This window comes from Acipenser ruthenus, chromosome 30 (genome assembly GCF_902713425.1).
Source record: "Acipenser ruthenus chromosome 30, fAciRut3.2 maternal haplotype, whole genome shotgun sequence".
In the NCBI taxonomy this organism is placed as follows: domain Eukaryota; kingdom Metazoa; phylum Chordata; class Actinopteri; order Acipenseriformes; family Acipenseridae; genus Acipenser; species Acipenser ruthenus.
In genome coordinates this window covers 11,935,990-11,961,328 of record NC_081218.1, presented here as the reverse complement: position 1 = coordinate 11,961,328, position 25,339 = coordinate 11,935,990, and the positions used below count along the sequence as shown (strand labels likewise).

At 39.6% G+C, this 25,339-nt stretch overlaps 2 protein-coding genes across 3 annotated transcripts; one reads left to right on the top strand and one right to left on the bottom strand.

Annotated features, from left to right (window-relative positions):
- Positions 1 to 6,987: 6,987 nt before the first annotated feature.
- On the bottom strand, positions 6,988 to 12,246 carry LOC117397708 (epiphycan-like). 2 transcript variants are annotated; one of them, XM_033996511.3, is made up of 7 exons: positions 12,094 to 12,246; positions 10,883 to 11,048; positions 9,473 to 9,653; positions 8,894 to 9,052; positions 8,405 to 8,607; positions 7,951 to 8,046; positions 6,988 to 7,358 (listed from the first exon to the last, which is right to left on the bottom strand). In XM_033996511.3, the coding sequence occupies exons 2-7, from the start codon at positions 11,045 to 11,047 to the stop codon at positions 7,188 to 7,190; spliced, it is 975 nt and encodes a 324-aa protein (XP_033852402.2). In that variant the 5' UTR covers position 11,048; positions 12,094 to 12,246; the 3' UTR covers positions 6,988 to 7,187. The 2 variants fall into 2 exon arrangements, with proteins under 2 accessions (XP_033852402.2, XP_033852394.2); XM_033996503.3 differs by lacking the exon at positions 12,094 to 12,246 and adding an exon at positions 11,806 to 11,912.
- A 7,189-nt stretch (positions 12,247 to 19,435) lies between these two features.
- On the top strand, positions 19,436 to 25,339 carry LOC117398138 (polymeric immunoglobulin receptor-like). The gene is made up of 7 exons (XM_033997134.3): positions 19,436 to 19,576; positions 20,845 to 21,471; positions 22,099 to 22,174; positions 22,838 to 22,971; positions 23,820 to 23,960; positions 24,206 to 24,246; positions 25,007 to 25,339. The coding sequence occupies exons 1-7, from the start codon at positions 19,489 to 19,491 to the stop codon at positions 25,337 to 25,339; spliced, it is 1,440 nt and encodes a 479-aa protein (XP_033853025.3). The 5' UTR covers positions 19,436 to 19,488.

Sequence of the window (25,339 nt, the reverse complement as noted above, 5' to 3'; positions counted from 1 at the left end):
ACAATTCTTGTTTGCAGACCTAATGTTCTTGGCAGTACAAGTCCTTATTTTATGGTCATGCCAATAAGGTATTATTGAATTGAATTAAATTGAAGTGAAGTAATTGAATTGAGGGAGAGAGAGACAGAGAGAGAGAGAGTAGGCAGAATGAAATTGAGAGTGCAAGAGTTAGAAGGGAACGAGTGGAAGAAAAACATATATATATATATATATTATTCTCGTATTTCCTTTACATGTATGCATGATATAATAGGAGAGAGAGAGAGAGAGAGAGAGAGAGAGAGAGAGAGAGAGAATTTATAACAGTTGAAAGTCAGATCAATGTGGATGGAATTAAATATTGATTTCTGGTTGGAAGCTACTTCACTGTAATTGGCTTCCATTCATACTGAAAACACTGTATTTCACAGAGATTCATCTTTCCTACAGGTCATTGTTTCACAAGCCCGTCAACTACCAGGAGAGAGTAGGAGGAGGAGGAGGAGGGAGGGAGGGGGAGCATCAAGGCAACCTACCTTGCAAGGAATGGGGTGTTCCTCCAGTGATACCCCACTAGGATAAAGCAGAGATGTATCATTCATATCATAGCACATGGTATGTTAAACTGCATATCTGTTTGCATTTGCAAATAAAATATCTGTAATGCATGCTTGCCTTTACTCGTTATAGCGACCCAAATGTTCTTCCTACTGTGATGTCATCATGGGATAGAAACCTCGAAAGCTTCAAAGAAAATACAGCGGCAAGATTTTTCTTTCGTTCCTAAAACTTGGGTGGACGCTTGAACTGTGACCAATCCAACTCTTTCATCTAATTTAGTTCCCTTCTCATCAATTCAGCCGGAGTCAAGCATTGAATCAGATTTTTTTGTAAATGTTTTTGCTGTAGTAGGCATTCAGTGCTTTTCAAGCCTGTGTATTCAATGCTTTTCAATGGGCCATTATACCCAATGGATTAATAATAAAACAATTTAAATTTTTTATATAGCGCCTTTCATAGTGGACCACCATCACAAAGCACTTTACAGAGGTAGGCTGTGAACTGATTTAACATCTCATACGCTGGATGGAGCACAAGGAGGTTAAGTGACTTGCTCAGGGTCACACAATGAGTCAGTCAGTGGCAGGTTTTGAACCTGTCGTGAGTGATGTATGGTCATTGTGAGTGTCTGCCTGTTGATTGGGAGAAGGGGAGACCGTAGAGCTGAATTTATTAGGACACAGAGAGGCTTTTACTGCAGCAGACTATCAGAAAATCAATTGGAAGAGAATCCATTTCAATTTACAGCTGTTTAAAATTCTTCTCCTGGTGTCTGTGGTTCCTGTCTCTCAGAGCAATCTGCATTCAACAGCGTGACGTTTCAAAGGGATACCCGTAAAAGCAAAGCTGGGATCTGCAAAAAAGAGACTAAAGAGACTGGACCCCTGGCAATGATGAGCTACATTGGGGTTAGATATCAACCCCTTTCACACTGCACTCAAACCCACTGCCTTCCACACTGCAGCCCAGCACCTTCTCCAAGTACTGAGCAACTCAAACCCACTGCCTTCTACACTGCAGCCCAGCTACTTCTCTAAGCACTGAGCTACTCGAACCCACTGCCTTCCACACTGCAGCCAATCACTTTCTTTCTCTAACCATTTAGGTGCTTACACCCAGAATCTTCTGCACTGCAGCCCAGAGCTCCAACCACCAAGCTATTCAGGTTTTGTGTGATGTGTGTAATGTGCTGTGATAACATACTGTATATTTCCTGGATGTACTGTAAAGCCGAGTATACACTACATGTCTCACAAAATGCTGTTTCCAAACACAAGTAGACCTGACTTCAACGTCAACCACCTTGTCTTTACCTTACACCTTGCAGTATAAGCAACTACAAACAATATTGCTTTACTTCAAACAAGTAACTGGCTTGTGGAGCTATACAACATTGTACACTCTCCACTCTGGGGAAAGGAGAATGCTTCTCCTTCCCCCATTATAACTTTAAGTTGGTCTTACATTGTACATTAATAAAAAATAAAAAAACAGATGATTAACTTCATTGCAGAATTGATTGGGAGGACATGCTGAAGCTGGGTTGTCAAGCTTCTGTGGCCCTTCTCTTGGTGTCAGTCCAGGCTGTCTGGCTCTGAAGGGACGCTCCTTCTCTCTGGGCTTGGATCCAGTGGACTGCAGTGTCATTCCTCATCCCAGCCCTGCTGTCAGCGTTAATAAGGAACCAGAGTGGGGACATTAATCAACAGCAGGCTGCAACACGATTCCTCTGAGATTAAAAATCGCCTCCCAGCCCTCGAACATCAGATTTTACAGTTTTGCCGCTAAATGCATTCCGCTCTGGGCCTCACAAAACACATTTCCCAATGCCTGGTCATTTATTATCGTCCAAGTCTGAACTCCTGTTACGCTGTCGGACAGATAACACTCCCTTAGAACACTCCTGTCTGTGTGTCCCACACTCCCTCACTCACTCCCTCCATCCCTCACTCACTCACTCCCTCAATCAATGAGAGCAATGGGTTTCGGTGTGGGAGTAATCCTCACAGTTTCGGCTGGGTAATGTTGTTCACAGTGCGTAGCTGGAGGATCTCAATAACACTGAAATGCCAGGAACTCCCCAGGAAGCAATCAGCCTGAGATCCTTTTATTCGAGCTACTAAATTTTTTACGAGTGTGGGGCTACAGCAATGCTCTGCTGCATGCTAATGAGCACTGTGGCTTTGTGCTCTGTAGTGACCTCTACTGGAGATACCCTCTCTGCGTGGGACAGGGATTTGTGTGAAAGTATCATACCACTGTCAGTCTTGTGTAGCACCAGGCTGTCAGGATGACACTGATTCACAAGATGTTTAAATTGTTCCGAAGGGACGTTTTTTCCCAGGTCTTTTTTCCCCCGAAGTTTCCCAATCCCTTTTGAGCCTGTTCCTCGTGAAACACCAATAATTAATGCAGTCGTGGACGTAGAAGCAACTGCCAATCGTACGCCAGATCTGCAGATGCAGAATTTGTATATCTCAGAAATTGTCACAGATGTTAATTGCACAATGAATCACTGAATTCATGTTACAGTTTATTGATAGTAAAGTGGGCTGTTCCATACAGGCCAGTATTGCAAGGTCACATGTGTGGAATGCACGCGGATATAATCCTGAGCCTTTGTCAGACACAGCAATTCAATAAAGCTCTTTGTCGTCTGCTGCTGCTGCTGCTTATAATCAATAGGGCTGGGAGCACAGTGATTATTCTCTCTGGTGCTGGTTCAGTCAATAATTGAATTTCCCGGATTGCATGGGTGGCAATGGACTCTTCTTTAGGGAGGCAAGGGGCTGGCCCTGACTTATATAAGACAATATAATTACTGCATTATCGAAGCCTGCTAATTCCCTTCTCTCTTCCCTGCCATTATCCCACATAATTATTGCAGTCAGATGTGTCAATAATGTGAATTATCTAGCCAGCTCTGTGTGTTCTTGATCAGCATCCAGAGGTTGTGGATGCGTGCTATTAGCAGGGGAACCCACTCATAAACCTTTACTTGTAATGACAGTGTGTTTGAATCAAAGAGTGTGGGTGTTCCCTCAAAGCACTACAAAGTAGCGCATTTGGGTTGGTTCTAGAAAGGTGCAAAATACACGAAAGAAAGCGTTTTTCTCTTTGTGTCTTGGTGCAATAGTAAGCGATTGTTGAAGGAAAGGGGAAGACGATGGTTGCAGAGGCCGGTGACAGTGTGAAGGTGAACAAGCTATATCAACCAAAAGAGATACGTAGGATGGAGTGCTGAGGGGTAGGGCGTTCTAATACACTGTTCACACTCTGTATATGACGCATTGCTGGGAATGATAAGGTGATGCAATATTACAGACTCTGTATAATGAGGCTGGATTTCTGCTTACCTTATTTAGCAGTGAGTGCTGATGGAGTGCAAACCCCTGGATTGTTTAATCACATCAACAGCAATTCCTACAACCCACTCACTACCAGGAACTGCAAAGTTAGTTGCATCCGGCTATAAGCTTAGGAGAGGCTACTGGTTTACTCTAATACAGATGTGCACATGATAATGCATTGGGCTATTGTCTGGAAATTATAATTATGTTTGTAGCTGTTTACATGTTAGTGTAGCAAGTGAAAAGGGAACCCGTTTTTAGCTCTAGAGAGATGTTTGATTTATAATAATCTTGCATGGCTCACAAATAAGACTTGGATAGTCTGATCCCTTGCCCCAAAGAGCCTGTGAATGGTGCTGTTCTCAAGCCCATCTCTGGTGTTGCTGTGTGGTGCAGTACTGTAGGTGGGTTACGCTTCTATAAGCTGTACTATAAACTTCGTACGACAGAGCCCTGCTTTGCCTCTCCGTATATGGAGCACAGCTGAGAGAGGTAGACAGCTTGTCCCTGCTGCAGACGGCAGAGGTGCAGTGAGGTGACCCCCGATAGCTCCGAGACAGAAACAACGCGTCTCCACCCCAGCACGGCACATACCTCAACCACATAAGGAAGAGACGAGAGATGGTTTTGAATGAAGCCGGTTCAGGGGAGGGGGGCTGGCAGTGTGTCTCTGTTTAATGTACTGAATCCATCACCTCCACGTCTGCTTCTTGTCATACTGTCAGCAAGAGGAAGGAGAGCAGACACTTGAGTGTGGATCTCTGAGAAATAATAGGCTGTTTTCACAGATTTTTAAATAGATTTGTTAACTCATTGGTACCCAGCTTTTCTCAGTCTGGCGAGTATGCAGCTTTTCTTTTAAAATTTTAAAATGTTTAAAATCTTGCTATTGACTTTTAAGGCCTAACTGACCTTTTGTCTATTTATACCCCTAGACGCAATTTGCGGTCCATTACTACAAAAAGGACTCTTAAGAGTAGTAGAAATTATTTGACAAAACGACAAGGCGACTTTTATAACCAGTTCTAAAATCAATCAATCAATCAATCAACAAATACATATTATACACTATATTGTGTCTGATACTGTCCCAATGCAGGTCAGAGGATAGTGTAGGCTTTATATAATGCCATGTTACATTGCTACAACTTTCACACTGTCCTTCCACAGTGTAGTGGGTGGGCAGTCCTATTTGATTCACACTGTCCTTCCACAGTTTTGTGGGTGGGCAGTCCTATTTGATTCACACTGTCCTTCCACAGTGTAGTGGGTGGGCAGTCCTATTTGATTCACACTGTCCTTCCACAGTTTTGTGGGTGGGCAGTCCTATTAGATTTCTGCTGTGTATGGGGGTCTTGTTGATTACTCATATTGACATGTTGAGATCCTACATTGACAGGAGAACACAAGAGCCTGTTTCAGGATCTCACTCATCTTTTTTCAAAGATTGCTCAGATACAATCTGTAGCGTTATTTCTTTTTTTTTAAATGTTTGTTTGTTTTTTTTATGCCTGGAATGTACTCTCCCATATAGATTTTGTTACGCTGATTATAATAATAAAATAAATTAACCGTGCTTACCAAAAAACAAAAAAACACACTCAGAATCAAGATTCTAATTGAATATTAATAGAAGACATTGGACAGTGTGCAAAACATTATGATAATGTGTATGTGTAGGAGGAGGCTGTTCTGTAAGTTTCAGTGCAGGCTGATAGCTGGATATGTGCTTGATCAGTAGGGGGAGAGCGATGTGAGACAGACCAGATAACAGACAATCAATAATGCACCACCCAACCTCCTTGTGTGGGAGGGAAGCTCAGAGGCATTCACAGGCCAGCCCTGGCTTCTCTGAATAAATCAATAGGATGAACAGCAATGGCCTTGTTGTCAAGGTCACCTTGAAAGCTATGCAGAAGTGAGGCAGAGAAGCTGTACAGTGGCAATATTCACACTGCTTGATACACAGACTCCAACACGCCTCCTCTCTCTGTAACACTGATGCTGAGATCCCTTACAGGAACATTCCAGTGGATCCCATTATACCGTGTTACCCCTAGGAATCAATGGTGTAACATTGGATTGCCACAAATATTGATCCAGGTGCAGCACACTGCTGTGTGCACCTGGTAATCCATTGTAGACCCTGTTCTGTTGCACTGGTGGTTTTCATGTCTGTTCCCTACAAGGGCTCGCTATTAAAGGTGCAGGGTAATGACAGCGCTGAAGAGCTGAGAATGGAGTGTTCGGACTAGTGCTCAATATTAAGGTGCTGCGTGACAGTGCTGGAGAGCCGAGAATGTGGGCTCACTGTCATTTTCATCAGACGGATGTGGCAGCCCTGTCATGCGTCCCGTCCCTTGTTGGTGGCAGGTCGTTGTGGATGGGCTTAGTTGCTGTGCAGACTGGAAAAGTAACACTGCTGATTACAGGGCTTAACCCCTTACTCTCACGCGACTCCCTGCAAAGCTCTTTAGAATTAGAGAACCACACACCATAGCGTCCAGGTTTTACAGCACATTCAAAAGAAACCTTTTTTCTACTGGACTAGGAGTTTTCTTAAATTGTCCTCAGGTTTTTATACAGCATTGAAGAAGGCATCCTCGGAGCCAATAGCGATCTTATTGTTCAGTAAGAGACAGAAGAGAGTCTCAGACTTGGAGGGTGAAGTGGATAGCAGTCCAGGGACAAACCTTGCGTGAACTCTTCCAGGTGTTTTGAGGGTGGATTTGAGAAGGATATCTACAGATTGGGTTTGTCCACAATCGGGAAAAACTGGGCAATCTGGTGTGGAAGAAATGGAGAAAGGTCTCCCTCGTGTGGTGAGAAGGTGAAATGAATTTACTGCAAATTGAGTGTTTGATTCCTGTAACAGCATATATACAAAATAGATCAAATAAATATCAAATAATATATATATATATATATATATATATATATATATATATAACTGAACACCATAAACCATAGCTTTCATGGTAGTAGCATTATTATTATTATTATTATTATTATTATTATTATTATTATTATTATAGGGATAATACAAATAATAATAATAATCCTCATCATCATTATCATAATAAACGAACACATAACGTGAAAGCTTGTATAGAAGTTTATTTGATTTTACTCAACTACAGTTGAAAAGATTATGATACATTGTTTTGCTGCAGTGCTGAGTTTTGTGGTGAGGATTGTTCTAGGGGTTGTGTGAGTGTGAGAGTCGAAGCTGGGGTTGTAGGAAGACAGCCTGAGAGCTGAGTGGTTAGTTTGGAGGTGCAGGCTCGTTTGAGGGGCTCACTGCATTCTCCCGGTGGGGAGGCGTGGCAGGCAGAAGTACGCTTGAGGGTAGTGGCTGAGGTTGATGGGATTGCCGTCCAGGCGAATGTCCTCCAGCGCCCTCCGCTGGTGAGTGGTGTCGTGGTGGTTGCAGAATGTCTCTTTATGCATCGTCTGGATGTTGTTGTGCTTTGGATAAAAACAGAAACAAGACTAAGAAAAATAAATCCTATCCCACAGAGACAGAATACTTTCCACATAACTAATATCATAGAGTCCCTCATTTGTTTTGTCCAGTTTCTACATTTGTTTTTCAGAATCGCGTACCGATTCTGTACAAAAAGGGCCTACAAGACCCAACCTACCCGAATTATACTACACATATCTTATATATGTGAAATTTTGTATTCTCTTGTTTTCAACATGTTGGTATTAACCTTCATTCTCATCATAGGTCCTTCCTCCTAATCTGACTAGTATTTAAGTTTTGTTTGGGTAATTTTGACATATTGGCACTCAAGTAATGAATGAGAAAAGGAGGGTTGAAAATATAACCTGTTTGAGCACTGATGAATTATTATTATTATTATTATTATTATTATTATTATTATTATTATTATTATTATTATTATTAATTTCTTAGCAGACACCCTTATCCAGGGTGACTTACAATTGTTACAAAATATCACAGTACAAAATATCACATTGTAAAGTATCACATTTCAGAATATCACATTACAGATAATAGCAGTAACACAGTTATGATTAATATGACTGGTACCTGAATATGAAAACTTCGAAGACTCTCAGGGAGAGGTATAGGGATGAAGTCAAGCCGGTTATAGGACAGGTACAAGAACTCTAACTGCGTCAAACCCTGAAAAAAGGAAGAGATTACATAAGGCTTGGTAATAGCAAAGCAATGGACCTGTATTCAGGGGAAATGGCAGATACACTGGTATGAGATTTTGATAGAAGGGTTCTGCAATGGTTGCCCTTCTGTCACCATGCACGTAAGTTACCTCTCTGATTATGAAGGAAGCGTGTCCATATTCAAATACCCCTGAGGTTCAGAACATGAAAAGAAAAAGGTAACACCCTAAAAAACAGCTTGACACGTGCATGCAAGGTGCAGAGTCTCGTAAGGGGTGCAGCTGCATTTAAAGAACGTCAAGCAGGAAGCAGCATTTGAAAATTGTTGGCTTTTCTTCAAACTTTTATTTCCTCCGCCCCACCTTGAAGGCCTCCGGACGGATGCCTGCGCTGAGGAGCTGGTTGTTGCGGGCGTCGATGTATCGCATGGTGACTGGCAGCTCTGGCAGCGACCGGATCTTGTTCTCTGCAAGCAGGAGCTCCTGCAGTGCGGGCAGCTTCAGGAAGGCATCCTCATGCAGCTCTGTGATGTGGTTTCCAGTCAGGTCAATGCGCTTCAGCTTGTCTGAAACACACAGCAGGGCTGAGAAGATGTGTTCTCCTGGGTGCTCACAATAACTCGGAGATGTATAGTAAAGAGCATAGGTACAGAATGGAGAGCTACGCTCTTTACCTGGTGCAGAAAGACGGGCCAATGTACAAATGAAATGTTTTCCTTGAGCCGTTGCCCTAACCCTAACCCTAATTAAGAACTAATTTCAATCTTAAACTCAGTATTCTAATTCTCTCAGCTGAAAAGCCCGTCTTTCTACACCTATACCTATTACAGACGAGCACGACAGCGGACGTACTCAGGTTGAGGAAGTCGTTGCCACCGACTCGCTTGATCTTGTTGAATCGGGCGTAGAAGTAGGTGGTGTCTTTGGGTAGAGGAGGAACGTACTCAAGGTCCACATCATCGCAGTACACTGAAGTGCTGATACACACACACAGCAGACAGGTTGGCAAGCCTGGGGAGACAAGAGCATAATGTGAAGACCCAACACACACACAAACACACACAGGCGTGCACGCATGCATACACTCAACAGACACATGCACGCACGCAGACAGACAGGCACACTCAAACATGCGCACACATGCATGCACTTGACACACTTTTGCATTATGTTCTTAAGCAATATTTAGTAAATTGCCATAAAAGCAACATTGCCAAACAGACAGAAGCAGACACATTCTCACATACAAAATTACCCTAAATATTAGGCAGGCATCATACCCATTATCTGATAATATCTAACAACAGACTGTCAGATATTTTCCTGCCAGAATAAAACAAATGAAACAAAAACCACTAGAAATGATTTTGTTAGAAACTGTTGTAGGTTATTTTCTACAGCCCTTCATCGCAGTTCTGTCCAAGGACTCACCCAGTCCAGTCTGTGGTCCAAACAGTCCTGGTCCCTCAAAGTCCAGTCTGGGGGGCGGGGGCGTAGTTCGAGGGCGAAGAGGCACCTCCTCTTCCAGGGCTGGAGGCGGAGTTTCAGGCTGTGGCACGTTCTGATTGACCGGCAGGACGTTGGGAGGTGGTGCTACTGTCCCGACTTCAATCTACCCCCAAAAACAAGTTTCTAACTGTCAGCCTGCAGCTCATGCAATAAAAATAACTTTCCGGAGAGTGATATATCTCACCGCCACCCACACAAATTGTGATTGTAGGCCCTGAATGAATTCTGTATCTTTTGTAAAACACATGCTATGTAGCCATATCTCTCCATCCATTGCTAGATCCTGTGACTATATACTGCTGCCGTTTCCTTCCCCACTGCACCAAAATATAATTGTTTTTGTGAAAGAAAAAAAAGTCTTACTACAAACCAAATAACCAAGAAATCATGACGTTAAGGAATTAAAAAGTGTAATCTGAACAGTGTGTACAATTCAAAGAGATTTGTGGGTCACTGTGACAGGGTGCCCGCCCCTTGTGAGTATTTTATTATTATTATTATTATTATTATTATTATTATTATTATTATTATTATTATGTTTGTGTGTGGATGGACGAAAGCTGCCCGTAATTATTATTTATTATTTGAGGCTTGTGGGGATGTGGCTGGAGCCTCAATAAGGTAATTGTTTAACAGGTAATTAAGGCTCCAGCCACAGTATAAAAGACCCACTCTGGGCTCAGAGTACAGGAGTGTTAGAGTCAAACAGAAAGAGCGAGCGAATGCTACCGTATTACAGTGAACAAAGGTACTCTTTTTCTGATAATAATTGTTAGTGTGTGTGTGTTATTTTACTTTGGCCAACGTGCCCTTTTCTTTTGGTGTGTTTTGTTTAAACTGTGTTGTTTTTATAATTTAATAAATACAGTGCTGCGGCAGTTTCGCCCTGTAGCACATGTGTGATTGTGTCCTTTCACTGATCTGACGTTACCCCTGCAGCTCTCACTGCCACAGCCACACTTTTACAGTGCGAAAGAAGCACATGGTACAGCAAACATGTACTAAAACATACATATATCTGCTACTATATTAGGCTAAAGAGAGATCTGTTTGCAAGCTTTGCTTTCTGGTAGTGCTGCACTTCCTTAGTCATTTAATTTGGAGAGGGAGAATCATTTAACGATCTTAAACCCTTTAGCACTCTCTAGCTTTTTTGTTTTCAATGTTGTCAATTCTAGGCTGAAATATATGCATTGAAAATATGGCCTGTACTGTCATTCCAGTAGAATGTGCACAGCACTGTGTGTTGCAGAACAGGTGATGCTCGCTCTCGCGCTCGCTCTCTCTCTCTCTCTCTCTCTCTCTCTCTCTCTCTCTCTCTCTCTCTCTTACTATGGGCTCCAGGTCATCGTAGTCATACAGGTCCCTATAGTTGGTGAGGTCAATGTTCTCCCAGTCTGTCTCGCCAGTGAGGTCATAGTTTTCCCTGCGTGGGGCACACAGACACACCTCCAGCAGGGATAGGGCCAGCGCTAGACAGGTCAGGGGCTGCTTCATCCTGGGAGCAGAGTGAGGGTAAATGTTTATACACAGCACACAGAAGCAACACCAGCAGGATTACTTAAATCAAGAAATCATTACCCACCACGGGGTTAGGTGGTAAACCCTAACCCTAACCTCAAATCATGCAAAAATGATATTGAACGCATTTTGGATACACTTTAAACTGTAGCTACTATTTACTACATGCAGAAGAACACCAGTCTGTGACCCTGAGAATGGAACGCCGTGTTAACAACATGGATTGAAAACTATTATCTTCCCAATCACATCATTTTATTATAGCTGCAAAACAATGCTATACAATGTTGCTAGCAGCAATGCAGCAGCACAATTCCCAGGATGTCTTGATTCAATTCTGACATTTGCTGGGAAACAAAGGGTGATTTACAGAAACAAGTTCAAATAAACCAAATACATGAGCAATTTACAAGTGTTAAAAAAAGGAAGTTCAATAAATTGTAACATCGATTAAGCACATTTCTCTTACATTTCGTCAGATTTAAATGCAAACATGGAGCAAAATCTGAGTAACTATTTTTTCCTATGTTGTTGTTCTACAGTAAATACAGTACTGGTGTTCAAACTGTAAACAGCTTCTCAGTCTAACTCCCTGTCTCTCCCTTTTGATGCAGTATCTGAACTGAAGAAAAGCTGCGCTGGCACTTTATAACACCGACATGTTATTCAGCATTCGTTTTATAACTAAATAAATATTAGGCCTGTTACGTGGTTATCTTTCCTAATGTATGTACTTTTTTTGCTGCGAGAGGAGCTGCGGCTTTCTCCGTGAGACGAGACGCTTCAGCCCCGCTCCAGCAGCCGAACCCGGGCGAGCCCATTCCCTCCTCCCCTCTCCCGACCCTTCTCGCACTTCGTTTGCTTGTGTGTTGCTTTGAACTGAACTCCCGACCGCCGTTTAGCCAGGCTATTTATAACTTAAAAACTGCTAATTAAAACGCTCATATTGTGTGTCCCCCGTGACCCGCGTTATAGGGAGGAAACATATATCTTCAATAATATATATCTTCAATAATGCATACCTCTCTTGTTTTCTTTGCGTCTGTACCTCAGTGTGTCTGTGTCTCTCCCTCTCTCCCTTGCTCTCTGTCTCTCCTTCTTTATTTTGGGAGGTCTTGGTAGAATAAGCTCAATTGTCTAGACCCCCTGTTGAACATTTTTCTCCCTGAGTGACACTAACAGGCTACTGTGTTATGTGAGAGGAGGTTACAAAAAGTTGGGGGAAGGTAAGGTCAAACAGGCTTATTAACTCAGCTGCCCCCAAATTTAACCCATACTAGCCCGCGTGTTAACCAGAGTATAAAAGCAAAGGCGCGTGTGCGTGTAAGAGTTCTGTGTTGCTATGACAGAATAAACTGTGGTTCTGCAGTTTCTCGTTGCCCTGGTCTACCTTTTTCCCACAACATACAACACAATTTAATCCTAATAAAATGACTACACAGTTACCGTTCGTTTGGTTATTTTAAAAGTTGCTATACATTAAGTAGAGCAGAACCATGATAACAAATGGAACTGGAGGACAAGAGTACCTCCGCAGATAAGAATCTGGCACTTAGAGACCATAAATCTCTTCAGCTGGGGCCCTGGAAATAACATTGACGTTATGAATTGGTGTTTGCACTGGTCCCTGCCAATGGGATGTCAGTCTGTCACAGAGACGCTGGCTGTTTGCCCACTGTCTGTACAAACTGCTTCTTTTCTTCTCCAGGTTTAACAGCCTGGTATAAACCTCCTGTACTCAAGCCCTACACATTCCAGCGGTCAATCGTTGAGAGTCTGCATTCATCTCGGTGCTATGATGGTGCATTGTGTTGATCTGCTACCACGCTTCACAATGGGTTACCCATACTTGACTAGGCATCTGCCATCCATACCTCACCATGCTTAAATAGTCACAGTGCATGTATTTTATAAATTCAACAACAAATATTTCTTCAGATGTTTTTATAGTTTAGAACACAACATATTATTGTGATACAGCTATCGGAAATCTCTTTGTATCAGATAGTTTGCACCAGATGGAAATAATGTCACATTAAAATCAGCTATGCTGTTTATTTACTTTACATTAAGTTTCTCTAGTTACTGTGTATTTATGTAACTTAGTAAATACATGTGTACTTACACATAATTGTTATTATGCATAGTTACAATGTAGTTAATGTGTAAATCTTTTTGCACAATATATGTAGAATTGTATCAGAAAAGGGTTAGGGTTAGAGTTTGGGACAGCATTAGGGTTAGCGTTAGGGTTAGGGGAGCTTAGGGTTATATCGTGCAAAAATATTGACACATCAAGTACATTGTAACTATGCATAATAACATTGTAAGTATATGTAAGTACACATGTATACAGTATTATACAAATATCGTAAAGGGTGCTGTGTAAGATACCAGCTGATTTATTTGAGTTGTTTAGGATTATGCAGTTGGGTAGCAGTTGGAACAAGCTGCTTTGATTATGTGTAACTCTGGTTGGGGCACTCTGGCTCTTGCTGGGTCAGACAGAGGAGCATTATGGGGCCATGCCGTGACAACGAATTATGTTTGTTACATTTGATTAGCCATCAGTATCAGACTATTGGGAAGCCCAGGACTTATTGGCCAGGCTTAATATGATAACTATGATGTATTAGTGTACCAAATATACTGTTTTCATGGAATTGCCCTTTGGAAGGAATGCACCTGTTTTTAAAAGCACTCCTTGGTTGTAATCAGAACAATGTACACCATGTTTAAGCTCAATTAGCATTAGCACATACCCCAGAGGTATTGAGGCAGAATTTCAATAATTTCTTACAAGAGAAAAAAAAAGTACAAACTAAAAAACACGCTGTGCAAAGATCACTTCAGAGCTGCTTATGCACGCTAGGAAAATAATGAGTCACTGCTGGTGCCATCAAGACTGCTTAACACTATCAATCTGTTACAGTTAGAGTTTGGGACAGCATTAGGGTTAGCGTTAGGGTTAGGGGAGCTTAGGGTTATATCGTGCAAAAATATTGACACATCAAGTACATTGTAACTATGCATAATAACATTGTAAGTATATGTAAGTACACATGTATACAGTATTATACAAATATCGTAAAGGGTGCTGTGTAAGATACCAGCTGATTTATTTGAGTTGTTTAGGATTATGCAGTTGGGTAGCAGTTGGAACAAGCTGCTTTGATTATGTGTAACTCTGGTTGGGGTACTCTGTCTCTTGCTGGGTAAGACAGAGGAGCATTATGGGGCCATGCCGTGACAACTAATTATGTTTGTTATGTCACGAAATCCGTGTGTTCAGATTTTTTTACGTACTCTTTTTATTTGCTCAGCATACACTCTTATCTCAGGGGAGACGTTAGGAGGACAGAGATGTTATTACTCCTAGTGGGATATAGTTCGTGCTCTGGACCCGCAGTATATTCGGATGACCAATATAGTACCCAAGAAATTGACAGACTCATGTATCTAAAGTGTTTTTACAAATCAGAGTATGATCAGTACTCCTTCGGTTTATTAACAGTTAAATATTGGATTGAGTAGCTACAGGCTACTTCATATCCCCAGCTGACAGACGTTCTGGGCAGTCCAGTGTCTTAACAGATATTAACGTTAACACTTTAATACATCTTTATGTATTCGTGCAGCCGGCAGGCCTGGCCACGACCACGACACTAAATACACCCAGTAGCCTCTTTTCAGCACATTCAACAAATGTTCTCCTATCTTCTAAACATAGCGTGAGTCCCTTATAGCAATACATGCAATACATGTGAGATAAAATAATAATTGATTAATGCTTACCCTTTAATATAGATCGTAAAAGGATATGACTGTCTTCACCAGGCAAATTAAACTGAGTTAAATCAGTTCAATTGTGTTTTTGGTTTGCAGAAGATGGACCACCTTGCCCTGTCTGGGATGAGTGTGGTACTCCATTGAAATTACTCTGGAGTTAAATAGGTTTTTCGTCTCATTGGAATACATGGGACGCCTCAATTAAATCCAATCATTAATCAGGTGGGACAGTTCTTATCCATTTTACAAATAATAGTTTTCAAAAGATCCGGACTAACTTTTCAGAATTAATAGGTGTCACGGACTTCAATAAATTCAAAACTTCACATTTGTTTAAACTCTTATGATCTCATTTCTTTGCTTTCCTCCGAGCCTCTCCTTTATCTGAAAAGTTAAGTGAACCAAAGTTCCCAGGATCTTGGTTTATAATATAATATAAAAACACTACTGCATGCAAAACACTAATTTTATATGTGTTATATATGAGAGATGTTCTTAATATGTGACATCATCTTCTAAGTGATTATATTATGCTAAATTAAAGGTATGTGTTTCTTTTAACTTCATATTGTTTCATCATTTTGTTAATGAGTCAGTTTTGATTCCATATACCATTGTCTAACAGAGTATTTGACACAAGTTTGTCTCATACAATATTCAAGTCATTTAGTTTCACTAAGTTTAAGTGGTAATAGTTTTCATTACAATTATTTATCCATTAAGAGATGCACTGACCAGGCTCTGACCTGTACCTCTCTGGGAATATGTTACTGCTAGCAGTTTCCACAGTCTCTTGTTTTTTTCCAAGGTCAGAGTCTGTGCAAACACTTTTTAGATTTATGACCTATAAAGGTCTGTTAAGCCATAATTTTTGCATATTATTTCAAGATATATTCTTATCTGTGCTAAACCACTAATTCCATAAACCTTACCACCCCATCTCTATGAGGCTTGCAGCTCTGCTGAAGTGGAACCCAAGGACATTCCTTCTTTCTAGATAAGAAGAGAGGCCCTGGTTTCACTGTAGCAGTTTCAAATCACCACATTATAAGGAATCCATCTAACATCATTAGACCATAGTATAGTGGATTAATAACAAGGTACATTATAGTATATTATTACAAACTTAACACAAAAACATAACACAACACCTTTTAACTTCTATACTTCAATGGATATCATAATGTCTAGAAGTCTTATTGTTCAATAGAAAGAAGAATAAACTTGTACCATTTTCCCATTTAAGTAAATCGAATACTGCTCCAGGTTTTAATCTTCTTATCACTACAGCAAAGTCGTGAACAAGCAATAATACTTGTCAGTTTTAAATAATATGTTTTCTCATTATAGCAAATACTTAAAACATATTATTAATCTTATGAAATAACTGTTATTAACTATAAACAGTTTCAATTAGCACTGAACCTGTTTCATTATAAGATAATCTTTCAATTAATTTACCTCTGTTTATCAATTGCTATAATATTATTTTGGTGAATCCCTTTTAGGATTTAAATCCAAATATAGGCCAGTATGACCCTTCTCTTTGTTCATACAAAATCCAGCCGAGACAGGATTTTTTCTCAAGACCTTGGCTGTTCAGTTTTAATGTTAATTTATTGTTGTATAGAATTCTTTTCTTATCTTGTTTTTGGAAAACATAAATTTGTCGGTGTTATTAACTTTCACTTTTTGCCGGAATGGTACTTTTTATCAAGCGTCATGCTTTCTGAAGATAAGATATACAAGTGGTAAATCGTTCATTATATATATATATATATTTTAAAAATTCTCAGATTGCTAAATGTTTAATTAGAACCATATGTAGACTGACCTATTTCATGGAGCAAGAGAGCCACCTACTAGTGGTACAAGGATACTCTTTCTTTATCCTTCCTAATATCTTTGACACTTAATACATTCCATATTTGAAATTGCCTATTCCATGTCCTGCATATCCATATGTTCTCAGCAGGATTCAGCTTCTGTACCAGGTTTCGCTCTTAGTTGTTTCCACAAGAAGTCCCTTGATCCAATGTTTCTCCATCACAGGTGTGGATTTCCATGGCCTGACTTCATTCCTATAAGATACTTGGACACGTTTAGCTGTAAATATTATTTCTTTATATTTCCTTTTGTTCGCACAGAGTCACTTTGCGAGGTACGCCTTCCATCCAGAACACTGAAGGAGGCCAAAACTCACTGTTATTCATATTTTCTGGTATCCAATTACTGTTCTGCCTCACATCATCAGTTGGCAGACACAATACAACTGAATCTGATTCAATTGATGAACCATTTACTGTAGCTTACTGAGATCCTCCATGCAATGGAGTCTAATGTTTTACTATATGGAATGACTAGTTCAGCGTCACCTGCGACAGTTACATTTGATTAGCCATCAGTATCAGTCTATTGGGAAGCCCAGGACTTATTGGCCAGGCTTAATATGAGCCCGCTCCTTCTCCACCCTTGCTCCGCAGTGGTGGAATGACCTTCCTACAGATGTCAGGACTGCCCAGTCCCTGACCACATTCCGGCGCCTCCTTAAGACTCACCTCTTCAAACAGCACCTGTAGAACTCCTCTGTTTGTATCCTGGGACACTATCACCCTTCATGTAAATGTGCTTTATTTTGCTCTTATCTGCCCCCTATTTTACTGCATTTAATCCTGTACTTCAGAATACTGTAATCTGCCAAGTGTTTAACCTGTAGTACTTTGTATTTAATCATATCCTGATGTAACTATCACTATTTAATCATATCCTGATGTAACTATCACTATTATCTGCTGTATTATTGAATTGTGGTTTGTCACACTTGTACTTTGCTTGAACAAAAGTTATTGTATTTCTTGCTCTTATTGTATTACTTGTATTGTAACACTTGAAATCTATTTGCTTACGATTGTAAGTCGCCCTGGATAAGGGCGTCTGCTAAGAAATAAATAATAATAATAATAATAATAATAATAGTAATTAGTGTACCAAATATACTGTTTTCATGGAATTGCCCTTTGGAAGGAATGCACCTGTTTTTAAAAGCACTCCTTGGTTGTAATCAGAACAATGTACACCATGTTTAAGCTCAATTAGCATTAGCGCATACCCCAGAGGTATTGAGGCAGAATTTCAATAATTTCTTACAAGAGAAAAAAAAAGTACAAACTAAAAAACACGCTGTGCAAAGATCACTTCAGGGCTGCTTATGCACGCTAGGAAAATAATGAGTCACTGCTGGTGCCATCAAGACTGCTTAACACTATCAATCTGCTTATACCTTCCCTTTAACCCTTTAAGGTACAAGGGACGTATGTCTCCCACACAAAAAAAAATGATGCCTACTTCTTATTTTTGCAATGAGGTGCACGAAATAGGGTTTCAAATGTTCTGACAGGTTGGATCTGGTTATTCAAATGGTCAGTTTCCTCCTTGTGATACTTGAGTCGCTCTCAAATGTGTTTTCAGAAGAAACCTTTTGAACAACCGCTCAATTCCTTGTGTACCTTAAGGGGTTAAAAGTTTACTACATGTTACAAAACTAGAGAGAAATAAGACAGATGCATGTGAAAAGCCATTAAACACTAAATAACGCTGAATGTACTGTAGATATATAAAAATAAGCTTATAAACTTATAATCCTACTAACCATTAAAAGAGTGCTAACCAAGGTTTCTAAAATGATTTTGTTTGACCTGTTATCAAGACTTACAGTAAGTAGTCTTCTGCTCAAGAGCTTTCGGTTCTTTATTTGTATTTTGTACTTCTGCAGACATTTCAAAGACAACACTGCAGATAAATACAGTCGCTGCTGCTTCCTCATAATCATCACTTCATCTGTAGTAGCAACTCCAGTGGTCTAGGTGCAATCAAACCCACAGCAAGGTACCAGGATGCAGCAGTTCATAGCGTTATATTTGAAAAACTGAATATACCTGAAAAATCACATTCTTAGCACATTCAAATGAAACAGAAGTGAATGAGCCATTAAAATGCATTTTCTCATGTGAGACTTGTCTGAAAGGCAGGACCAGTAAAAATGTGTAATAAAGCTAAGAAGAAGTGAAATTCATTTTAAATCATTTTATTTAAAGTAAAAAATTCCCGGGGTTTTACCTTCAGGATAGCCAACATTCCCCATTGCCTGTCCTCCATGAATGCTCAGACAGTAATGTCACTTCATCTCTGCCTGCACTGCCAAACCGAAAGCACCAGCAATTTCATTCACTAGAATGTAGGTCTATAATCTTCCTTCTCTTCCTTTCCATTGTAGACATGCAATATATTTCTTTTTAACTAGATATTTAATTATTATTATTATTATTATTATTATTATTATTATTATTAATAATAATAATAATAATAATAATAATAATAATAATAATGATTGTAGAAAAGCAGTTGCTCAGATATAGATTTGTTTTTTCACTTTGTGCACCGATTGCGGTAAGCCACATGCTAAAGTACAACATCAACATTTTCCATTGTAGGATCTTGCGTAACTGCATGCATCACCCTCCATTTCTCTTTATCTTTAATCAGTGGCAATCTGATCATCTATCAGAGCCACAGGCAAGGCAGGATATTTTTCAGCAGAAACACAGCATCTTGTTTTAAGGTCAGGCTCTATGGGCTGGTCGTCTGCAGGCTGGCCGCTGAGAATGGCGGTGCTCGGTGCTTTTGTGCTGGAGCTCCTAGTCTTGGTCACGGTGACAGGTAGGGACTCAGAGAGATCTATTTTGGGATGCAAAGGGACGAGGCAGCTTGTGTGCTCTTATACTGAGAACAAAGTTTGTTTTGATATAAAATAAAAATAACAAAAAAAAACAACACATTAGTATTTCTGTTGTTACAGTGCAATAAATTTAGATCTTTTATTTAACAACATGTAACCAAAGAAACTACGAAATGATATCACAAAAGTTTACCTGAAGCCATAATAGTAGCACAGCATTTCATGTTAGATTTCGAAATGTCAAAGTTTTCAATTTGTGGCAATTTTTCGTTAAGTATATGGAAAACTACAAAGTGGTGTGTAATTCTATATGTTAACATAACATTAATAAGCAGGTTTCATTTGACTTTATGAAGCAAAATGAGTTAATTCTATAGGGTGATGTAAAACGTTTAGCCATAGCTGTAAACACATTTGTAAAAATGTAATTTTACCACCATGACTAATATGAAAATGTAAAAAAAAAATTAATAGGGTTTTACTTTTTAAAAGGAAATAAACAGAAATGTTTCATCGAAGGGTTCACGGATGTAGGCATCTAAAATGTCGGTCTCCTTGACTTCTGTTTCTTATTTGAACATGAAAGCAAAGACAAAACAGCTAACACGCTTTAAGTGTTTTTTTAACTACACAGTAATTACACATGTAATTACATTTACACAACCACATGTATAAATGCAGCATTATTACAAAGACGTTAGCAAGAGCAAGGCTATTACAATGTAATTACTTATAATTAAAGGAAACATCTTTTTATTTTACAGTCTCCTTCCTGGATTTTTTTTTTAGAATAGCAGTCTTGCATGATATACAGTCCTGTCTCTTAAGATTATTATACATTGAAAACCTTCCACTTGTTAGTACTATTTGCTACTATAACTTAGTCATTATTAAGGTATGTAGAGTATTCACTAGCTTGTGATTAATTTAACATGTGTGTAATGGTTATGAAATAGTTTGGTGTAGAATCTTGTTAGTGTTTCTGATTTTCTTGATTTAAAAACCAGAAGCAGACTACTATCCATGTTTCAATAAGGTGCTTGCAATTTAAATGTGATTCCACAAGAAGTAACATTCAGCTTTATTATTATTATTATTATTATTATTATTATTATTATTATTATTATTATTATTATTATTATTATTATTCAGGATTGCATTATTACATCATGTGTTCTTTTACTCTGTAACATTAGAGAATATGCTGTCAATGTTAATTAAACTCACCAGACTTCTCATGTCTGTCCAGGTGAACCTGCTCTTGAAGGACCAGAGACAGTAACTGCAATTACAGGACAGACTGTGACAATGGATTGCAAATACAATGAGAAATACAGGCAGAATGTGAAATACTGGTGTAGAATGGTGCAATACGACTGTACCATACTGAGAAACACACGGTACAATGCATACAACGTGAATATCAAAGATAATCCCTTGGCTAACACATTTACATTGACAATGTGGCGGCCGAAAGAGAGGGATTCAGGCCAGTACAGGTGTGGAATAAAGATGTCCGATAGGGATAAAACCTTTGATGTGGAGCTGAAGGTTCTCAGTTTGATAGGACCGCAGGTGGTGACTGGAATTGAGGGAAGACTAATGAAAGTGGATTGTAAATACAGGTGGGACTACAGTCATTTAAAAAAATACTGGTGCCGAATGGAAGACAATTGGTGTGAAACACTGGTTGATACATTCAATGATAAGAAACATCTACTTACGGATATACATGATTATGGCATGATAAACACATTTACAGTGACAATATCCCAGCTGAAACTGAGCGATGCAGGACTTTACCGGTGTGGGATAGTCACACCATATTTTAAAAAATACAACATTACATTTGATGTTGAGCTGAAGGTTCACCAAGGTAAGCAGATTTTTATTTTTACATTTGAAGCTCGGTAATCATCACATCATTTGAATCTACAGTGTTTGTATGAGTCCACTGACAATGAACATCTCATATACATATTTGAATTTGACCAGGACATTGAAAAGATGATTTATTCTTTCAACCACCAAATTATTGAATGAATATAAGCGTACTACAATAACACTGTCATTCTTTTTTAGAACATGGATATACTATTTATAAGGACATTACAGTCATTCATTGCACTGCTGTATATTATTGGATGTAATGTACAGAAGTAAGTTATTTAACTGTTATTATGTAGCTGCACAATGGGGTCTATTTTATCTAATCAGCGACAGATCTAGATAATGGTTTAGGGATGGCAGGTTCTGTAAATCACCCCTCTAACGTAATGAATCTGTGGGATTAATATCAAATTAAAGGGTGGCAGGATTCAGAACAACGTCTATTTAGATCATTAAAGACACCCCAAACAGTGCAATTTAAAAAAAAAAAACATTTTTTTTTTGGTAAGACTTTTCTAGGTGTAGTATATGGAAATTCTAATGTAGAGTTCAAAGAGATGACGTTATAATATTCAAAGTGGTCCCTGTGTTTTGGTGTGCTTCCCTTTTATAGATCCCACCACCTACACCAGCTCTAAAGCAACTCCCACCCTGCCAGACACCAGGACCAGGACCACCCTGACTCCCAGGTGAGCTTCTAGCATTGTGGCAGGATAAATAAGCTTGACAGACGTCAAAGGGAAAATGGAAAAAAAAAGATTGAAAAACGAGAGGTAACACTTTACATGAAGTGTCTCGAATTGCTGTGTATTTACATAGTAGTTACATTGTGAATACCTGTGGATTTAGGGTTAGGTTTAGAGTTAGGGTTAAGGTTAGGATTAGGGTTATATCAAGCAAAAAAAAATGTACACATGAAGTATATTGTAACTATACATAATATCATTGTAATTGTGTGTAAGTGCCCATGTATTTACTAATTAACTACTATGTACGTACACAGTAATTAGAGACACTGTGTTTATGCTAATTCAAGGTAAGAAAGCAGACTTTCAGTCATCGGTTACTTCTCCTTTAATAGTTTTATCCTGGTGATGTAAAAAGATGTCCCTGGAGTTCACAAAAGGAAGGGTCTATGAAAATGTAGATATATTTGAAAACTAGAGAGTTTTAAAATTCTCTCTTAGATCATGAGTCCAATTCTTGCCCTGTTTGGACTGGCGCAGGCCCCTCCATTTTGTTGTGCAAGAATGATGTCTGGATGCATGTTAGTGTGGCTGAGAAAGAGTTTGAATTCATTGCAATAACTCTTTGCTGCTAATATACTAAATCAATATCTATTCTATTTCCAGAAAAGAAGCAATCGATATCTATTCTATTTTCAGAAAAGGAGCCCCGGTTATCTTTGGGATTATCGGGATCCTGGCTTTTGTTTTTCTTGTGATTCTAATCATTTTAATTAGAAAGAAACTGACAAACAGCAGAGGTGAGTTCTCGAGCCCCGGACCCTTGGCCAGCAGGCTATTGGTTACCATGGAGGCGGGGATAGAACCTTCAGATTTCACACTACATGTCTAATCAAATTAAAGTGGCAGTGGGTGGTTTGTGGTGGCAGGATACTTGAATGACGGTTTGCATTCTTGTATATTAGAATAAACATTTCCTTTTAGACTGCAAGTGTTTCTTTATCAAGAAACTTGAACATTTTAAAAGATAAGGGAGACCATATGGCTCATGTTTCACCAGGACAGACATATAACAATGAATCTAGGAACCTGTTACCTGTCTATTAACTGTTGAACTACCACCCTAAACAGCAGTCTGTACATGTCTGTATGTTTCTATTCATTCTTTGAGATCAGAAAATGCAGAACTCTTAGCTTGTTCCAAAAAATCGTCTTAAATCAACTGGAGCCTGAGCTTTTTGCTGTCGTGCTCCTCGTTTGTGGAACTCTACTCCGGTTGATCAGGGAGGTTTAAACATTGGATTCTTTAAAGTCAAAATTGAAAACATACTTTTATTAATGTGCTTTTATACAATTAGTTGTAGCTGGAGTGGATTGTACAGGTGAGCTCTCTCGTTTTTGTTTTTAGCTGTATTTGGTTGTGCTCATATTTACTACTGAATTTATTGTATATTATAACTGCTCTCGTCTGTAATGTGATATTTTGTAACAACTGTAAGTCGCCCTGGATAAGGGCGTCTGCTAATAAATAAATAAATAATAATATTTTTGTACAGCGCTCTGGGCTGCCATGGCACCAAGGCTGCTATATACAAATAAAAAGTATCGGGGCACAATGGAAGATGTATCATTTTTTTATTAATTGCAGATGTTACACTTACTGGACAGAACAATGGAACCAGTATTCGGCTGCAGGACTTTCATAACACATCCACCTCCCACGCAAGCAATAACCTCTACACATTCCCTCAATACCACCAGCCGACCCCCGGCACCAGCAATGTCTACGGTACAGCTGCATCTATTTCACACCTCATTCCACACAAGCATTCTTTGATAATGAAGTTTCCATCCAACTCAATGTCTGATCCCAACTCCCATGATAATGAGTCCTGCCATTTACCGAAACTCCGTTCCGTTTAACCAACTAGTCAAAATAGACGATGGATGTTAATATTTAGCATGGCACAATTCATTTTGGGGTTGCAATCAAGGCACCCAGTTAGTGAAGTAACCTTCTCTCTTTTTGTTAAGGGGACGATGACGACACTTCTACTGACAGCTCAGACAGTTCAGTAAGTAAACTATAGTGCTAAGTCTGATTGTATGAAGAAATAACAAAGACTTTGCTTTAATTCAATTTTTTACCCATCAATGCATGCATCCATTGAATTCATCTGTCCATTGAATTCATTCATTTCATTCATCAGTCCACTGAATTAATTAATTGCATTCATCTTCGTACAAGGGGCATATCTAAAAAAAATAAAAGATAACCACAGTAATACAATTGCACCTGATAAACTATTACCAAGCAACATTCAAGACTTTGCAATTGGGTGTAATCTCTGGGGTGGGAAACGGATGTCATTGATGGGGATTGTAGGGGAAATTCTCAAGCATTAACAGTGCAATTATAAAGTGGTTCCCAAGTGACACGTACAACTAGATTACTCAATGTTACAGAGGAAGTCTGAGAGTGCCATCCTACTGCATGTGCACTTGAAGAGTTAATACAGAACATTTTGAAGGGTGCATGAGAGCTACAACTGAGAAGCACTGCTCCATTATTATTATTATTATTTATTTCTTAGCAGACACCCTTATCCAGGACGACTTAAAATTGTTACAAGATATCACATTATTTTTACATACAATTACCCATTTATACAGTTGGGTTTTTACTGGAGCAATCTAGGTAAAGTACCTTGTTCAAGGGTACAGCAGCAGTGTCCCCCACCTGGGATTGAACCCACAACCCTCCGGTCAAGAGTCCAGAGCCCTAACCACTACTCCACACTGCTGCCCATTCATACACGTGCTTTTACATTGCAGTCTACAGGGGCGGCCAGCAGAGGCATCAGCTGCTTCAGTGAGATGAAGTGGGACAAGGCAGGGCAGGAGGCGGACGATGCCGACGACTATGTGAATGTTTCCAAAAGAGAGCCGGAGGAGTCGGCAGACTATGTGAATGTAGCCCCGTTTGAGGGACGAAGGAGGAGTTCTGATGATTATGTCAACATGGAGCCTGCCACAGAGCCTGATGAAGAGGAGGACCGAGTTTCTGAAGGACTGAAGGGAGGGGGAGAGAACAGCCAGGACGCTGTCGATTCTGACACTGAGAGTGACGAGAACGCTGTGGTTTACACCCAGATTGCGTTCAAGTAG

Coding starts and splice junctions, on each gene's coding strand:
- LOC117397708 (XM_033996511.3), bottom strand. CDS start 11,047: ATGAAGCAGCCCCTGACCTGTCTAGCGCTGGCCCTATCCCTGCTGGAG. Junction 9,053..9,472: donor TGGACCACAGACTGGACTGG/GTGAGTCCTTGG, acceptor TTGTCTCCCCAG/GCTTGCCAACCTGTCTGCTG. Junction 8,047..8,404: donor TCCGTCCGGAGGCCTTCAAG/GTGGGGCGGAGG, acceptor TCCTTTTTTCAG/GGTTTGACGCAGTTAGAGTT.
- LOC117398138 (XM_033997134.3), top strand. CDS start 19,489: ATGGGCTGGTCGTCTGCAGGCTGGCCGCTGAGAATGGCGGTGCTCGGT. Junction 21,472..22,098: donor TGAGCTGAAGGTTCACCAAG/GTAAGCAGATTT, acceptor TCCCTTTTATAG/ATCCCACCACCTACACCAGC. Junction 22,972..23,819: donor GAAACTGACAAACAGCAGAG/GTGAGTTCTCGA, acceptor TATTAATTGCAG/ATGTTACACTTACTGGACAG.